The sequence below is a fragment of the Callorhinchus milii genome, unplaced genomic scaffold, assembly GCF_018977255.1.
Source record: "Callorhinchus milii isolate IMCB2004 unplaced genomic scaffold, IMCB_Cmil_1.0 Scaffold5, whole genome shotgun sequence".
Classification (NCBI taxonomy): domain Eukaryota; kingdom Metazoa; phylum Chordata; class Chondrichthyes; order Chimaeriformes; family Callorhinchidae; genus Callorhinchus; species Callorhinchus milii.
The window spans coordinates 8,114,050-8,133,461 of record NW_024704746.1 but is presented as its reverse complement, the minus strand read 5'-3'; the positions used below and the strand labels follow the sequence as shown (position 1 = coordinate 8,133,461).

Here is a 19,412-nt window from a genome sequence, read left to right as displayed (position 1 = left end):
TGAACAATACACAATACAGTAGTACTGCATTATGATTATGATGAGTAAAGATTCAGTCTTTCATGTTCCTGTGATTATTTGTTTTCATATGAAACTTACTCAGTGCGTTAAATGAGGTGTTTAAATCACTTATAAAATAATCTTTGCATTTGATACAACACCTTTCAAGTTGGTGGGATTCACTCTAAAGTGTATCGATTGTATATTTGTGGGCAAATGAGGCAGCTAACTTATATACTGTAATGACTCTAAAATAGCCATGATAATTTACCAGTTGTATCTGGGAAGTGCCTTGGGGCGTTCTCCTGACATGAAAGGCACTATATAAATGTAATTTGTTGTTGGGAAACTGTTAGCCAGGATACCGGGTGAAACCCCCTTCTTTCAAATAGACAGAACTTTGGTTTCAACATCTCAGCTGAAGGACGGAACTCTGACAATGGAGAGCTTCCCCCAGCACTGTATTCAATAAAATGGACTGAATGGTCTAACGGGTTATTGTTATTCCTCTCTGTACTTTGATTATTATGTTATGCTTTCAGTTGACATGTCAGCCTTGTTGAGAATATTCTGATTGTCACGTTGAAGTCTGCACATCTCATGCTCCACAGCAAGATGGTGCCATTTCTCCCACAGCTCAACATTTGAACCACCGTCACCGCAAAGCCTAAATAAAGGCATTCAAAAGCTATTTCACTGTGAGAAAGTGTGGCCATTTAATGCGGTGCAGCGTAATATTGATTAGAATTGCATGCCGCTTACAAGGTGTTTGCATCCAACGTTGCATTCATTTGACTTGTCCCATCTCCCAGCCAAACTGTTGGAAAAGGATACAGAGAGGCTGGAAAAATTCATAAGCTTTAGTATTTATTTATGGCAAATAAATAAATAGTGTTATCCAAAACATAAGTCTCACCTTAAATTCACTGTCATTTGCCAGTAGCTTCAGATTAGAATTCTTGAGTCTGGAGGTGATCTAAAACTATGATCACTTAACTGGCAAGTTGCCTGACTGATTTGGTAGTCAATTTAATTGATTCCCGTTAGAATAAGGCTTGAGGGACTGACAGATGGTCAATTTATGAGAGAGAAGTGGGAAGGGTTATCAGTGATCACCATGTCCTGCTGTCAGAGAAATATAAAGTACTCTGGAATGTCAGTCTACATTTCAATAGATGTTAAAATTTGCAGTGGTTTCTCATCTTGTGTGGGTCTGATTCACAAATGCTGAATAAAAGCAACTTAAATTAAACTATTTCAAAATAGGCAGTATTCAAGGCAATGGACTTCTGAAGGGCAAAGCACTGTTATAAATTGGCAGAGCTATGGTTATCTTGTACTGGTTAATGAAGCTGCTGCTTTGTTAGTGTCCTCAATTAATCACAATTATTTTACCAACTTTGTCTGCAAAACATTACCCTGAACATAAAATCCAGCGATCAATTCTTCAGCGAGTTGCTTGTCACAATATAAACTGCCTTGCCTTTCCATCAAGAGTTGTGAGTGTGAAATGTAATGCACAGAATAACCTTGATTTGTCTTTGAACTGGAGCAATAAAGTCAAATCACATGGTGGTAAAATGACAACTGCTGTTCAGACAGAATTCTACAAATAAATGTTCACATTTCAAGCTGTGTTCGAGCAGTTCTGTTTGAATAAGGCATTCATGCTGTTAGATGAGCGGGGAGAAGAGGCTGTGGACTGATATGTTTGTCGAAAGCACACATCAGCGGAAGTGCACTGCTGAGAAAATCGCAATGCTCAAGTGAGCAAGACACACAAACTGGTGAGGCAGTAGGAACGTTAATGCAGAATTTCAACAATTAAGTCAAAGTAATATTAGAATTTAAGAAAACTGAGCACTATTGGATAGGCCTGCATGATAAAAAGGTAACAGAAAATAAAAAGAAAACAATTAGAAAGAGTGACAGCCATTGAAAGTTTTTAACTGTTTGCCTCCTTTAGGCCGACGTAAAGTTGCTATACCAATGTAATTTGTTATGTAAAATTCTATGTTCTAACATGCCTCGAATGGAACATGGTAACTACTTGCTGGTACAGGTTGAGCACTGGGAGAGCCCAGGATGTTTGTTTGCGGCAGTTAATAATGCTGGAGACTTGTGGTTGAGGGTGGGACTTGCAAACATATGCTAGTTGTGTAATTATTATGAAGGCACTTTCTCACTCATGGGAGTGTTTGCTGTTTATCTGCAGTCCTGTGAGTGAGTAAAGCTGCTTTGAGCCAGAGGGGTTGAATGAATGCTCTGCTCTGAGAGCTGATATATAGTTTGGCACAAACTCCCAAGTGTAAGCAGAAATGGAGAAACAAGAGATATGGAGATAGTGATTGAGGTCAATTACAAGAGGGCGTCAAGAAATTAGACGGTTATAGGGAGAAATTGAGATCGCAGGAAGATACTGAACAGGATTTCTGAAACGACAGCCAATTGAATGACTGGTGCAGGGTGTTGTAGACTTGGCATCTTTTCGAGCATTCCTTTTGGTCGGATTACATGACCATTCATACTGTACACTCATGTCAATGGTACAATAATATCATTGTCAAATGACTTCCTTTTATTGCAACAAAAAACTTCTATAATATAGTTGTACATCTCTTAAAAATTTGTACATTTTTTCTACAGTGCACTGAGCAACAACTGAAACATATGATGATAATTGTATCAGAAGTACTTAATTGTATTGAGTACAAGTGTATTTAGACATCGAGCGGATTGGTGTGAGCGAGGCCATCATTTTCATGGCAGATGATGACCTGTTGCCATGTTTGGTTCAACATCTTCCGTAACATGGATGAAGTGAGGAGGGGAAATGCATCTCTGACAAGCTTGTTTCAGCTACTCTGTCATCTCATATCGCTGTTTTGTAACAGGGGGTAAGAGGACTTTGTGGACACCCTATACAGGATAGCTTTCGCCAATGGAGCTGATATCAGCCACAGATCGCCCCAGTCGTCTGTAACTCTGATCTCTCCCATAACATGCACTACCAATTGATCACAGTTGGACCAATTTTGGATCAGAAATAAAAATGAAAATCGTTTTTGCTCCTGGTCTGATTTTTAAAAATGGAATTATTTACCACTTCATCTGCCCAACTTTGTCTCTTATATATTTTCTAAAAAGTTGAAACCTCTTTGTCTTCTGTCTCACTATTCCCACTGTCTTTTGGGGGTAGTAACAATTTGTTTTATAATCAGCTCACTGGATTTTTAAAAGCTAAAGATCTGCATCTCCCTGGCATAATTACATCTAGCATAAATGTGTTTCTGCCTCTGGGATGGTATGTGCCTGTCATTTAGCACCAAGGTAAGTGTTTTTACGTTGACTCCAGTGTAAACATTGGAGATGTTTATGAAGTAAATGCAGATGGCATGACTTTAAATCACAGGCACAGCTTTAAAGTCATTCTGGTGCTGAGGAAACTGATTTCCTGATCTCTCTGCGTTGTGCCAAAATGCCTGCAGAGCAGCATTGTTCCCAGTCTTGGATAAAGATGCCCTGGATTATTCAGATCTATTACAGGATGTAAATTGCATCTCGTACGAGAGCAAAATAATCTCAGTATATTCCCTGGACGAAAAAAAAGCTTTAACAATGCAAGTGTTTCCCAAGCAGTCATTTCCATAAGGAGGGATTTAAAAATGTCCTGACTATTTTCTTTCCATGGTTTTAGTAACCACAAGATGTGTCAACTTATACTGGATTGCATTAAGAGTCTCTTTATTACCTGGGAGTGTGATCATGTAGAAAGTATCTAACCACATTATTTAGATGTCATCATTCATTCCTGTCAAATACATTGTTTTTGTTAACTTTGATGCATAAACTCAATGTATTTGAGTGTGTGTGTGTGTGTGTGCGAGCGGGCGCACCCAGTGAGTGTGGAGGACATTTAGATTGGATATTAGTTTGGGGGCTTTTCTCTGGGTTTTTATCAAGTCTGAAATGTGGTCCATGCACTTTTGGTTTGTTTCCGGCACCTATTGTATTGTTACCTTAAGGATGTAGTTTGAACAGCAGAATTGTGCAAAACGCTTTGTAAAATTCTGGCAGCAAAGATTTTATATCAAACTGAAATCCTGCATTATACTGGGGAAAAAAATAGGATTATATTGAAGCATTCACAGTACCTTTATGTAATGTTTTGGGTCTAGTTTGAAATCACGGTCTGTTCTGCCATGATTTCCTCCAATGGATCAGTTGCTTCAATGTGAAACTGAGTCATTTTGACCAGAAAAGTCCAGGTCTTTACTGAATTACCTGATCTCAAACTGGGTGGCAGTAGTAGAGGAAGTCCTATTTTTTATGTCCAATTTCTCTTCTATATTTTTTCCCATTAGCTCCACTGCTGGTCTCTAGCATGCTTTATGCTAGAATTCAGTTCCACAGGCACTGAAGGTGAGTGTCAACCGGCCATTAACAACAGGTGTTAGCAGCCTCATCTCTCTTCATCTATATGTCAGACTTATTCAGACAATTTAGACGTATTCAAAGGTTGATTTATTTCACTTACAAAATCTGAACAAGGCTACCTTTTTGTGAAGCTATTGAGTTTGTGAAAATGCGTCTACAAGAGCTAAGTCTTGATCCTTCTCTCCTCTCCCCAGAAAACCAAGGCTTAATTACATTCCTGAAGTTCCAACTGAATCCTTGAGGCAGACAGATTAAAGGGTATTAGAATGTCTTTCTGGCCAAAGACCATCAAATTGAAGATTAGAGTCTTAAAATGTTGGTTGACCCTGAAAATCCCATGCCTGAGAGGGATAAGGAATGCTTCTTTGAAGATAATGTATGAATCTTCTCCCCAACCCCCCCCTTTTGAAGGAAGGCAAAATGTGTGATGGCTCAGCGCTTGGAGATTAAGTAGAGCTAGAGTCAACAATCCTAGATACAGTAGCTCTGTGCTAGCCTGAAGCCATCTAAGAGGATGCAATGGAAACGCAGCACAAATTAGAGACCTGGGAGATTTTGTTTGATCTGCTCCAGATCAGACAGGAAGCTGAGTTTGCAAATTAACAGTTTTAAAATGTAGATATCAAATTCACCCAGTGATTTTCTGAAATTATTTCACCAGCAAAAAAGTGCTTAATAATTCAGCTTTACTAGGGGACAAGAGTAAGACATTTGATTTGTCTCTGCACAAAATATGCAGATGGTAATATTCCTGAAGAGCAGATAGTCCTGGTCAGATTGGCGGAATTCGCTATTTCATTCAGAGCTTTGGACTTTGTATCAGCTGGAAACGAGATTTCAGCCTGGTTGCCTGAGTATCCAGCTTGCTGAATATTCTCTTTTATCTTCTCCTTTTTCACTGATAAGGCTGACTGAAGCAATTGAAACCAGTCTTGACATTGATCTTCCTGAAGGCAGACTAGATTCTGCCATCTGTAACTGCTCAGAGAGCTATACTTTGTCCCTTGTTATTACAATTGCCAAACTTGAGCATTTGGTGATAAGTCCAGAATTCCTCTTGTTCTACTGCTGTCTTGGTTTCTTGTTCCCTCCCATCTTATTGCTTATGTAAACAGTGACTAATACTACATTAAGGAAGTGATGCTGTGCCGTAACTTTTCTGAGGCTCCTAGTGATATGAATTCACTCCTTTTATTTTGTGGGTGGATTCCATAGCAACAGAAAATTCACGTGGGTAGCCTTGCCTAGATACCTAAGTTACTATCAGCTTAGCAAATCATTGTAGCCCAGACACTTGTGGCGTAGATGGCCCTTCTCTGTATAGAGTGTTTCTGTTTCAGAACTACTAAGCAAAGGGCTTTTGTCTCTTTCGACCACCCAATGGGACAATTAACTGCTCAGGCTCATCCGGACATCAATATTTAATAATAATGATCCTTACATTTGATATCAAGTTGGGAGGACAAGTTTCATTTATACGTAAATATAAATACCCTTTGTAGCATCTTGGAACACTGAACAATGGCGTAGCTTGACACAGAGCCAGGGAGAAAGACAAGGCGACAATAGGCACAGTGGAATAGACTGGCAAAGAGAGGGAAAGGCAGGAAGTTCCTGAGGTTCAGGGTGTTGTGGCTGAAAGTACGGCCATTGATAGTAGAATGGAGGGGTTGAGGGACCCGAAGAAGGTCTGAGCCAGCTGAGTGAAGGTGGGGTAGAGGAGTGGAGTGCGAGCAGGATATAGAGGCAGGGAGGTGCCCACCACCACTTTTAAGAAACCACATAATGAAAACCATACATGGAGCAAGTGAGCTCTGAAAGTAAAAATCACTTAGAATTCCTTTTTTTTAAAAATATAAAAAGCATCAACTTCGGTGTGTAACCATTCACGATAAAGCCACAGTGAAGCCATGAGAAATGGAAGGAAGGGGTGGCAGTCCTCTTTGTGCGAGCCCGCACTTGTCTTCAGCAGCTGGGTAGAGCTGGGGCCCTCTGAGGATTGAAGTGAATAGTCCAATTCAGGGGTTATCGGGTGCTCACTGCTGCTTGGTGATGTCTGAGCCTGGCTGCAGTGACTGGGCATATGGCATCACTATTACATCAGGTTGTGACCAGCTGTTGGAAGTCGGAGGCTGTGAAAGATCCCGTTGTTAAATTCTGGCGCCACGCAGGGAAGGTCATCAAAGAGGCAGGAAGTGGTGCTTAAACAGGTTAAATATAGATTCGAACAGCTAATCCGAGCGTAGGATTTCTGAAACTCGCAAGGCAGCACTCACATAGTGTTCTTTCGACCACAGGGGTGAAATGGAGCTGCATAACTTGGGGAAATATCGTTCAGTGATCTTCTAAAATGGAGTGTATGCTTTAAGAGTGTTGGCTGCCAGTAACCGTTGGGTTCAATTGATCACTTCAGCCGACATCTTTGGGGTCTGTGGGTGACTCCTACTCTTGGAAGCATGTACTGGAATCTGAAGTTGTGCTATCTTACTGGATCGCGGCTATTTTCACCCTTTTGCAGAGGAGGTAATGGATAACTGAGTGCTCGTAATGCTTTTAAAATCTTTTTTGTATGTTTTACAATTCTAATACTGTGTTGGTATTTGATACTATGGAGTCTAGGGATGATGGCATTCTTTCCTGAGTCAAGAGTAATTTGTCCTGCACTTTTGTGATACATGATTTTTGATAGATCTTTTTTTAAATCATAATTGACTTAAAAATGCAGAATTTTGGATGCGTCAACGTATTTTTTTATTTTTAACGGGTAGGGTGGTCCTAGCTGGACAAGCAGCGGGAAAACTTGTCAGACAGTGATATCAATGGTTAACTATTCTGTTTTAGCTGGTTAGACTCCAGCAGTAGCCCAATGCACACTCTGAGGTCCCCATATCTTGCCTCGTGCCAACCTGCACTTAATATTTTCCAGAATTAGGTAAGCAGGATTTCCATTCCAACAATCTATCTCTGGAATTTCCATGTGTAGCTGGGATGCAAGGAATTCTCAGTTTGGTTTGGATACTCTTAAGCACGGTGATGTGTCAGACCCCCAGCTGACCAAAAAATAAAAAAGGATTTTTTTTTATATAACAGTGTTTTCTTCAATTCTCTCGGAACATCATCTGCAGATCTGATCCGTTCTTTAGGACAGAACTGGAGCAAACTAATAAGCTAATCAGAACAAACAGTGAGTTAAGCATGTGTCTCTGGATTCCATTACCCGAAATGTTCTGTTTACACACTTGGAAAAACTGGGTGTTTGTTGATGAGGCAAAAGACCTACATCAATACACTTTTCCCAGATCTTTTAGAATTTCTGTCAATTAGTGTGACTGAAGTTCAGTGTGTAACCAGTAGCGAACGTCAGTGAGTTTGGACCACGTCTGTAATGTGTGTGTCATCCATCCAGCTCTACTTTCACTACTTAAGGAGAAGAAGAGATTGTAAAATCATTTTGCACAAAGATTACAGGCGAGTCTTTCAAACCTTGTGTGTCTACTTTCTTATTTATATTGGAATTTGTGGGCAAGGGGATAGGTTGGAATTCTCCTTTGTATCAAATTGAGATATTTTCAAGTTTGTTTTGGCCCCAAAATATACTGTCAATTCACTTTACAGGATATTCTGTGAAGCACTTTAAGACGTCACAATGTCATGATAAGGTGCTATATCAACTGTAAGGATTATTATTATTTTTGGATTCCATTCTGATGGCTATGCTTCATTGCTCTGAACAAAGTGTAAAGCACTGAATATTTAATATTACATTTATATTGGAATCTGTGCCAAACGTTGCAATGGGAATGAGGGTCCACCTTCCCCGTAAAATATCCTCGGTGCGGCTCTCAACACTGGAACAAAATCTGTCGGCATATGGAAGCGAGTACAGATATCTAACTGCCTTGAATCCATCTGTTCAAAGTGAGATGGAGAAATGCGGTTGGAATGGAATTCTCCCTGTAATTTCACCCCCTTAATTGCTCAAATTCTGAGAATGACCCCTTGAAGCATGGACCGTAAACAACTGTTCACTTGCTGACATTGAAAGTAAGTTCATGGTTCATTTTCAGCACTTGTAACATTTAACATCTACATCTGATTGAAAGACTTGTTTACATGTCCTGAATATTCAAAATTGGGAAATTACTATAAATTACCTTTTCGTTCCACTTGAACAAATTTGATAAGTACTTCTATAAAAATATACAAAGATCAACATTACTGTAATTTTAAAGCAAATAATTTACTTGTGTTTGAAGTTCTTTCCTCTGCCCCCCTAAATGCACATCTAAGAACTGTGAAGTATTGATAAAAAGTTCTGTGTAATAGGTACTTAATTTAATGTTAAGTCTGTTATGTACACTTCCTTTGTTAGAAGGTTGTTGTCCTCCCAAACCTTTGCTTCTACTATTGTGGTTCGTCATGACACTTCCAACCCACATTTGATGATGTGCAAAGTGTTGTCTTATGAAATTCATGTTATTAGAAAAGTTCCATCAATGTGGAGGTAGGATTCCAGGAGAGGGATAGGATGAAGTGGTATAATATACAATAAAATAATAATAATAATCCTTGCATTTGGCATAGTACCTTATCACGTCTTTGAGACATCTCAAAGCTATATTTTGAGATGTTTCTCAAAGCTATATTTTGTGGGTGTATATTTTATTTAGGAGGAGAAAAGATTCTTGACCCGGAACCTGACCTTTATCTTGTATATTCTATAAAACTAGAGATTTAAAATGTAATTTAAGATTCAATTTAAAGAAGATGTACAGATAGGTATTGCACAGAAGAAGCAAGCAAAACAGTAAGATCCGATTTGCAAACCAAATTGGTACGTGTCCAATATATTCTGTCATGAAAATGTTTCCATTGATCATGAAAGGGTTTACTGTATGAATCGTAGTGCAGTGGCTCAGTTTTATGTAGACGTGGGTCTCTGGTGGTTTCAAGTCCCAACTGTATGACTCTCTGCTTAGGAATGCTCTGATGTGAGTAATTAATTGATCCGGGCTTAACTTCAGCGTATAAAAATTGTTGCAGCATGTCTTCCCACATGATGACGTCAACTCCTACCCTGCTTTGATAGGCTAGAATTTGAATATCTTTTTCTTAGCCTAATTTCTCCGGGTAACCTAAATCTTAGACCCGCCCAAATTAATTCCATTCTCGAATAGTGCAATGAATCTTTGTAGTACTGTGCCTAGCACAAGTGATTGGATTCCCTGAAACAACATGAGTACTGGAATGGTTTTGCTGCCATCCAGTAGTTTTGATGAAGATAGATATGGGCTGACCAGCCTTGACCGAGCCTTTTCTGATTTCTTTCAAGTGGCAGGTACAGTGTGGAGGAAAAGCTGGCTAGCTTTCGTAAAGTTTTCCTCAATATTTGACATGTAATGACAAGTTTAATGAAAGTTATTTCTCAGTTGAATTGCTTGTTGTACACAGGTCTACGTGAAAGATTGAGCTAACAATGTGTGTGAAGTTGCTAGATATGAAGTTGAGATGAATAAAATATAAACTATTTTATCATAATAATCCTTGCATTTGACATAGCTCCTTATCGTGTCGTTGAGATGTCTCAAAGCGCTTCACAGAATATAGTCTAAAGTGAATTGATTGTGTATTTTGTGGGCAAAACACGATCGCCAACTGCGCAACGCAATGTTCCACAAACGACCATGGATTGATTGACCCAAAAAAATTTTTGAAGGGATTATTACTTCTGGAAAGCTATCCTCTAATCGACTAATTTCATATTTAACTTCACATGTTATATGTTTCTTTTTAATTTTAAAAGCCGTTATGAGTGGCCTGTTAAGCTTAATGCAGTTTGTGAGTCATCTGGGTGGCTCTACTTTTTCAGTGGCTGAAAAGAGCATGTCTTTTAAGAGAGACGTTTAAGAAGATTTAATGGTTGTACTGCAATTGCCTTTGATGTCTGAGATTGTTGTCTTTGAGTGTGGTGACTTACTGTGCAGAGGACTCATACAGAACAAAGAAGTGATTATTGATTCAGAATGCAGAATCCCCTTTAATTTAGTTACAGAAGTTGAACAGCTTTTCAGAAACTTTTTTAATTTTGATGCATTGGAAGCCAGGCACCATCATATTCTTCCATTTACAGTATCTTTACAAGTCAAAACTATTGTGTAGACAAGAACAAAATGCATTGTCCAAGATATTCAAGGTCCATTGGGAAGTAAACTGTTACAGTAGTCACCATTGGCTTGCTAGTTGCTTCAAGCTTGATACGTTGGTTACATTAAGCTCAATGCATTCAACAACAACAACAAGATTTCATTTATAGAGTGCCTTTCACGTTGGGAGGACGTCCCAAGGCGCTGGACAGTTGGGTCAGGACCCGAGCAGGGGGGAAATGGTCAGGGTGAGGGGAGGGAAGGGAGGGAGCGAGGAGGGGGTAGAGAGTCGAGAGGGGAGCTGAAGGCACGGTCAAAAAGAAAGGTCTTGAGATCGGCCTTGAAGGAGGAACAGCATTCCCGTTGCTTGTCCAGCTAGGAGCACCTTACCTGTTAGGGCTTTGGCTTGCAGGATTAATAGGAGCTCAGTGGGATGATTCCCTGNCCCCCCCCCCTCCTCCATGACTGATCTGCCCTTCCAAGTCCTGCCGATGAGCCAGGCTGGCTGTACTTTCATCAGCAGTGCCCTGGACTAATACGGACCTGGTTGGCTCAGGAACTGGTCTACCGAGACCACCACAAGAGGCTGACTCGATTCTGACATTCCAGTGCCAAACGTGTAACTTAGAGTCACTTCAGCTCCAAGGAGACCCCGATTACTCCCCCTCCCCACCCCAGGAAAGAGACATCAGGCCTCCTACCCGGCAAAATTTTACCTTAACTGACTGAGCTGATAATGGAGACCAGCTTCAATCTGAAGTGGTTATACATGCATCTCGCAATATTTAATATTATAAACCTGATGGGATTTATTGCCTGTGGATGGTTAATTATTGCTATATTATTGGTGTATATTTACTGGTCTCGAAGTCAATTAATGCTCATTGTTGTTAGATGGGCACTTGTCATTCATTAGCTATGGGTGTGTTTTTTTCCTCTGAGAGTATGAAGTCCTGTTTACTCTCTAATACATCTCTTGGGCAATATGGCACATGTGCTCATGCGTTTGACTGAACCTATGACCCACTCCTGGCCTCTCTCAATGGTGTTCTCTGAGACAGCTGCAAGGAGGCACCTGACAGAAGCCAAGGACAGCACTTTCTCCAAATGTTTTGCTTCTTTCTGTAGGGCAGTGCCTTGGGTCCGCACAGTGTCTGTCTCCAGACCAGTGTAGCATTGCAACATGATCAAATCTGTGTTATGAATGATAATATTCCTTGCGTTTCATATAGCATCTTATCATGTCAAAGGGCTTCACAGAATATACTGTATAGTGAACTACTGTATATTTTGTAGGTGAAATCTCCATCTCACACTCCATCTCTCACTCTCACATGTACACTGAGTCAATCAAAGAGAAAGGTCTTTCATGGGTTATATGTTATGGCATTGATTTCATGCACCATGCTATTGTATACTTGCCTGACTTGAACATTACGTTTGTTCATTTGTGAATATGCTTTTAATAATAGATTCTCATGAACGCTTGTTCTTTTCTCCTTGCAGAAGCACTGCACCGTCCATTTGGTTCTGACATCGACTCTCAGACCCTGAATGAAGCAGTGAGGTGGAGCTCAAAGGAGAATCTCCTGGGAGCTGCCGAAAGCGATCCCAATTTGTTTGTTGCACTTTATGACTTTGTTGCGAGTGGTGACAACACACTGAGCATCACTAAAGGTAAGGGGCAACATCCCTATCTGTCACTGTTTTAAAGTTATCCGGTCATTCAGCCATGTTTTGTTTGCCAGCTTGACACCAACATTAGGCTAACAGTACAAGGTGGAGTGATTTGCTATTTCTCCTTAGGATTTCCTCAGTGCAGCATCTCCCACCATTACATTTTGTTTGTTTAATGTTTAATTGTTTGTTTAATGGGCAGTAAATTGCAAGACTTTCATTCAGTTCAATGGTTCTGATGACAGCCTACATGACAAAAACGCAGTGCAGGATGCATAAAATTCTCCACAGAACCATTAAATCAATCACTGTTGTGCTCGAGGGCAGACCAATACTTTCATAATCATTGCCTTAAAATAATGCAGTTTTCCTAATTTCACCTGACAACATGATAGAGATGGAGCAAAATAGGTGAAAAGAAAACAGTAACCTGTCACTTGGCTCATGTTTAATAACTTCTTAACTCACTGGATTGCCAAGAGTGCACTGTGCAATATATTGTTTTTAGAATTATAGCTGCACAGAAAGGAAGAAAGTGGACTCGACAACAACTTCACAGGCTTTCACTTTTCATGGGTTATGTATTATGCCATTGATTTCCAGGTGGATTCCCATAGTGTAGCGGTTAGCAACCTCGCCTTACAGACCAGAGGACCTGGGTTCAATTCCTGGGCGGGGCGAAATCTTAAGCAAGTTTCCTTTCTCCACACACCTCTGTTCACCTAGCAGTAAGTAGGAACTCAGTTGTTAGTCGATCAGTGGATCGCTTTCTGGGGATAATAATCCCCCCAAAAGCAAACAAAAATGTGGTCACTCAATCTACGACTGTTTTATAATTCTGTTTTCATCTCAACAGGTGAAAAGCTCCGTGTGCTGTGCTATAACCAGAATGGTGAGTGGTGCGAGGTGCGTTCGAAGAATGGACAGGGTTGGGTACCCAGCAATTACATTACGCCTGTCAACAGCCTTGAAAAGCATTCCTGGTACCACGGTCCTGTCTCGCGTAGCGCAGCCGAGTACCTGCTTAGCAGCCTCATCAATGGCAGCTTTCTTGTACGGGAAAGTGAGAGCAGCCCAGGACAGCTTTCTATATCCCTCCGTTACGAGGGTAGAGTTTACCACTACAGAATCAACACTACACACGATAACAAGGTAAGGAATGCTTTAGACAATTCCAATTGGTCGACTCTTTTAATTCTTCCCCATAAAATCTTTGCAACATTTTTAGTTTGGGTTTCTCAAGTTATTTTCCGTTCCTATGAATCAAGAGCTACTAGTCCTTGATCAACTGGGTAACTTATTTTGAACCGTTCTACTTTTTCTTATCCACAATTGCATACTGTGAGCATGTTGGCAACTAAATTATTAATTCCAGTCTTCATTGGAAGTATTTTATTTCCACTCTGTTTGCCAAGTGTTGTCTTGAACATTACTTCAGGAAACTTATCTGTGTTTAGTTACTCAACCAATGCATTGTGCTTTCGGGCTACCTCTGCCACTGTACTCCAATGTAACTAGCATTTTATCATGCAGGAATTTTCCTTGCCCTTTTGAAAGACAAGATGGAAGCTGAAAGATTTGGATTAAGTCTCTCCAAAGTGGTGGTAGTTAAAGGCGCTATGCTCACTAGGTCACCAGATTCCAGGGTTACAGATTTACATCCCAGTCTATCCTGATTTAGCTGACATCAGCTGGGGGAGCAGTAGAGGATGCTGGAGTTGGTATCTGTGCCTTAAAGTTAGGTAGGGGAGAATCAGTCATCTTTCCATCTCCTGGCCACTATACAGGAGCAATGGACTTTGGGCCAGTAGAACATGAGGTTTGGCTAGAGTGGCTCCTGTAGTTTTTTTTAAAATAGAGAATATCAGCAATCGCTGTCAAGCTCGTATCAATGGCATCTTTACTAGGTATTTAACAGTGCCCATGAAACCTCACTTTCAGGATAGGAGGAGAGAAAATTGCCTGAGAATAATAAAAAGGAAGGGGAGAAATAATCTATTGGATTATATTCATTAAAGTTTGCGCATGTCTCAATGGAATGACTGCACCTTCAAAAATGAGGTGGAGAAATATTTTTGCTCTTAGCATTTTCGAGATTTTGTCATTCTTGTTTACCTTGTGATAAAGCTTTATTGCCACACCTTTAAGCAATATGGGGATCAGGTTACTGGGGAGTCTCCACTGTATTTCGGCAATTAGGTCACACCAAAACCATGAACTTAACAATTTTGATCAAGTTTATCATATTACTGGAGCTTCTCAGCCTATGCATGTCTTAAGTACGTAAAGCTTTCATAGAGGCTTTCAGCCATTGCACCCAAAAGTTTTGGAACTTTCTGCCCCAATCCATCCGCCTTGCCCTCCTTCCTCTTTTAGATCATGATTGAAGACCTTCCTTTTTGACCATGCTTATGGTCCCTCCTCCCTCTCCCCGACTCAACATCAGGCTCTGCCACTGTTAAGCACTCAGAGACTCTGCACCGGGTGAAGAGCGCTATATTAATCCAAGCTGTTGTTGTAAACAAAGTACCTGCAAACCTATCTATTTCTATCCATACTTAATCGTGGGTTTCAATGCAGGTTTAGGCTCTCATGAGCTCCAACCCAACAGCACTAAGGTACATTTGATCACGTGGCTGTTCAGATGCTTCATTAACTGACTCTCAGCCATAGGAGTAAGTGGGGGACCGCATCTCAGGTGGATACCAATCAACTGTACTAATTTTTTGAACCTGAATGCTACAAAGCTACCCGGCTGGTTTCAACTTTCACCACCACTACAACACAGCCTTGATTCTAAGGGAAATGTAACAATAACAAATTGCCCCTGTAAATCATCTTTCACTTAGTTAAATGTCTCACAGTATTTTACAACAACCAAATTACATTTATAGAGCGGCTTTCACGTTGGGAGGACGTCCCAAGGCGTTGGACAGTCAGGGGTCAGGATGGATTGGGAGCCCAAGTAGAGTGGGAGATTTTGTGTGTGTGTGTGGGGGGGGGTGCGGTAGGAGAGAGATGACTGAAGATCTAGTCCAAGGCTTAGAAGCTCACTACAGTTGGGCAAAGGGATGAGGGCTATGGACGAGACATGAGTTCATGGAGTGGAAGGGATGTAGGACAACAGGAGATGAGGGCAATGTTGGGCAAGGGCATGAAGACTTTTCAAAGTTAGAATGAGGGTCTACGCTAATTTGTTGGGGAATATAGTTGTTCTCACCTTTAAAGGCATCCATGGTCTTCCTGTAACCTACCTCTGTGACCTCTTAAAACCCTACCAACTTGCCCACTCCCTTCTCTTGGCAGGCACTAGCCTGCTCCACATGCACTGCGCTCCACCATCGGAGGTCGGCCCTTTAGCCTTTCTGCACCCACCCTCTGGAACTTAATCCCGGAGCCCGTCCCAAGACCTTCCTCTTCGATCCTGCCTTTGGTCATCTTCCCACCCCTCCCTCCCCTCCCACCACCCCTCTTGACTCCAGCCCGCAGCTCGGGTGCAATCACTGTCCCACACCTTGGGACGTTCTCTTGACTTGAAAGGCGCTATATAAATGCAATTTGTTGTTGTTGAATAGGGAGCCAGGGAGTCATCCAAATAAAGGGATCGATGTTCCTATTTAGTTCAGTGTTGTGTAATTAAAAGAGTAATGAGGCAACGACTGAAAACAACTTCCACGCAGAGATTGATGTCATGCTCCTGTGTATAAGTGTCCCACCCACATACTGTACTAATGAAGCTCAGCTACCGCAGTGTGTCTCATTTGGTCAAGTATTGACATCATGCGTGGAGCCTGGGTGGGATTTGATAAACCCAGACATGTCCCTGCTTTAAACTGGCGACAAAGATGAGGTCACATCATGATTCAGATTCCTAATACTCACTGAAATACTTTATAATAACAACTCTTTAGTGACTTACACCAATTCGTGCACATTTAGGGAAGAGCAAAAAGGTTTTGTTTTCTATCAGTTAATCGTCATTGTATACTGTTTACCACCGTGCAGGCTGATGATAATAATAATCCTTACATTTGATCTATCGCCTTATCAAGTCGTTGATACGTCTAAAAATGCTTCAAAGAATATATTGTAAAAAGGATTGACTGTATTTTTGTGGGTGAAACATGGCTGATTGATTGATTGTTTTGCTGTGATCTGCGTTTCTGTGTGATTGTTAGCAATGCTAGGTAAGTGAGGGTTCAGTTTGAGTGGAATGAGTTGAATGATGTATCTTGTCAAACTTCGAGAGCATATTCTGTTTTTTCTTTTGATGCTGTCAGGTCCTCTCGACAAGAACAGACAAAATCCGTTAACGATTAACGAGATTTTGAGTAATTGGGACTTTGCGAGGAAGCCAGAGTTACACCGGGTTTTTGTTTGAAATAACCTGAATTCTCACTGGTCTTGAAGTCCACTGTTGATCAACTTTCTTTTTAATCCTTTAATAATGCTGGTATTTGTCTTTTACCTTACCGTACCTTACCCCAAATGCAGCCTAAACCCTCGTGCATACATTTGTCACTTTCCGCTTGGATTACTCAAACGCTCTCCTCAACGATCTCCCCAGCTCCATTGTTCAAAAGATCCAGCTCATTCAGAACTCTGCCACCCGCATACTTTCCTGAACCAAAGTCCGTACCCACATCTCAGCAGTTCTGGCCAGGCTCCACTGGCTCCCCATCACCGAACGGATCAACTTCAAGATCCTCACACTTGCAGCACTTCCCTACCTCTCTGACCTCCTCACTCCCCAAACCATCACCCGGCGCCTTCGCTCAAATGGCACCGGCCTCCTGCTTATCCCTCACACCCTCCACCCCACCATCGGAGGTCGCGCTTTCAGCCACTACGCCCCAAAACTCTGGAACACTCTCCCTCAATCCACCTTGCCCCCAGACTCCCCTTTTTCAAATCCCTTCTGAAGACCTTCCTCTTCGACCGTGCTTACACCACCCCTCCCCCGGTTCAGAGTCGGGCTTCTCACCACTGTTAAGCGCCCTGAGATGCTACCCTAAGTGAAGGATGCTATATAAGTGCAAGTTGTTTTATGCTTGTAATTTATCTCTTGTGTAAAATGATTCCAGATTTCTGGCCCCACTTGGGGCACGGTTTGAACAAGTGAGAGAAGCTCAATGTTTGGGATATTAATCTTTGTGTGTCATACATTGCCAGGGTCCAGAAATCGTGTAAACATTAATCTTAGTGCCCTGTCAGAATAAGAGATTAATTTGAAACAATCTGGGATAAAGAAGACATTTCTATAATTACAAGCTTGTTTAAGGGCCCAGCAGTGACAGAATGGTATGGGTTTTGAACCCTTCAAGGCATTGCTTTGGGCTTTTTAAATTTTATTGCAAACTAAACTCTTTACTTTTACTGTACCAATGCAGCATTGAGACACTTCTAAATTCTGATGAGCAAACCACTTAGTTTGCCCACAAAATGGGCTGTTTGGTCTGTTTCTGTGACTGGAGTGAATTCACAGTATTAGTAATTGTGGCTGTTTATATTACTTGTGTGCCTTGGGAAGTCCTCCCGACCTGAAAGGCGTTATATAAATGCAATTTTTGTTGCTGTTTGTGAATTGTCTTGGCAATAGGCATTTCTGCATAATAAGCTAAATGATGTATATGTTTGTAGAAATGGACCCTTTCATTTAACTGAGATTGACTTAATTTAGTTAGAATGAAAAGGAAACGCTTACCAGGGCAATAGATAGTATTTATACCCTTCTGCCCATTGAGTCAAAGATAGTGCTAGCTCATCCTCTCTGCTCCACCATTTTGCAGCCCCCCATTGTACTAAAGTAATTTATTTTGATGGAATCTATTTGCCATTTGTGAAAGCCCGTTCTAAATGTGCTGTTTCTTTAGGTGTATGTGACAGCAGAAAGCCGGTTTAACACATTGGCGGAGCTTGTTCATCACCATTCCACAGTGGCCGACGGATTGGTCACAACCCTGCACTACCCTGCCCCAAAATGCAACAAGCCCACCGTTTACGGAGTCTCCCCAATACACGACAAGTGGGAGATGGAACGCACTGACATAACCATGAAACACAAGCTGGGCGGAGGGCAGTACGGTGAGGTGTACGTCGGAGTCTGGAAGAAATACAGCTTAACTGTAGCAGTAAAAACACTGAAGGTATGTCATGGCCTTTTACACTTCTTACAGATTGAAACGAACATTGTACCCGGCCATAAGTTTTGTTAATGTAACATATGATAATCCATCAGCTATCTAACATTGTCTGTCTTGACATATGGAAGAAGTGAATATCAGAATCTTACGTAGGAAGGAGGTAATGATTTGGTTAGGTGGCAGGTGATGACTCGGATCTGGTCTAGAAAAGTATGGTTTAGTCTTTGTTCTACTTTGCCCGCAGATTTGTTCATTTTGTTAAGGTGCTTCATAAGTTGTATGGTACACAGAAAGTCCTGTTGATCTCATAGACCTGTCAGTCTGATACAGATTTGTGAGGGCTATTCACTGGAGCACATGGGAATTTTGGTCAGAAAATACCCCCCCCCCCCCCCCACACATACACACACAATTTTTTCTTTTATAACTAAAATCCATTGCTTTTGCAGGAATGCAATTTTTAAATAGGTGATGTCTTTGTTGCTTTTGTTGCTTGTTGTTCCTTTCCCAGATATGTTTAAACCACCTATTTTACTTGCTAGTCAGCTTTGTAACTTTTCAATGAGCAGAAAATGGTTACAACTGGATAACTAGAAATTTCAGCTAGTTTAAAATGAAACCCTACCATTTTGTTGCGAATCTAACTTGCCTCCGAGTTTTTCCTCTGTTATTTCGTAAGCCTTTTACTTAGTAATTCAATGAATAATAATCCTTACATTTGACACCTCAAAGCGCTTGACAGGATTTACTGCTAAGCCAGTCGTTGTATTTGTACACAAATGCCACATTGGAGAGAACGGTTAGAGCTCCACATGGTGGTCATGTCATTTAGCATTATCCACACAAAGAACTGCACAGCAAGTCAGTGTGGGAAGGAAGAGATCACATGATGAAAGAGCCTTTAAAGATGTCAGGAGCAAATGATTTGTCACTCAACGATAACAACGATGTATATCTATATTGCACCCCTCACTCAGGGTAGCTTCTGAGAGCGCTTACTCAGTGCAGAACC

General features: G+C 41.1%; 1 protein-coding gene across 1 annotated transcript in view; it reads left to right on the top strand.

Moving 5' to 3' along the window:
- The window catches only part of abl2 (c-abl oncogene 2, non-receptor tyrosine kinase), a 70,183-nt gene that overhangs the window by 38,678 nt on the left and 12,093 nt on the right, over nt 1-19,412 (top strand). Inside the window, exons 2-4 of the mRNA XM_007895532.2 lie at nt 12,087-12,257; nt 13,114-13,409; nt 18,131-18,403. Of these exons, the coding sequence (XP_007893723.2) occupies nt 12,087-12,257; nt 13,114-13,409; nt 18,131-18,403 (740 nt within the window). The remainder of the gene's footprint in view (nt 1-12,086; nt 12,258-13,113; nt 13,410-18,130; nt 18,404-19,412) is intronic.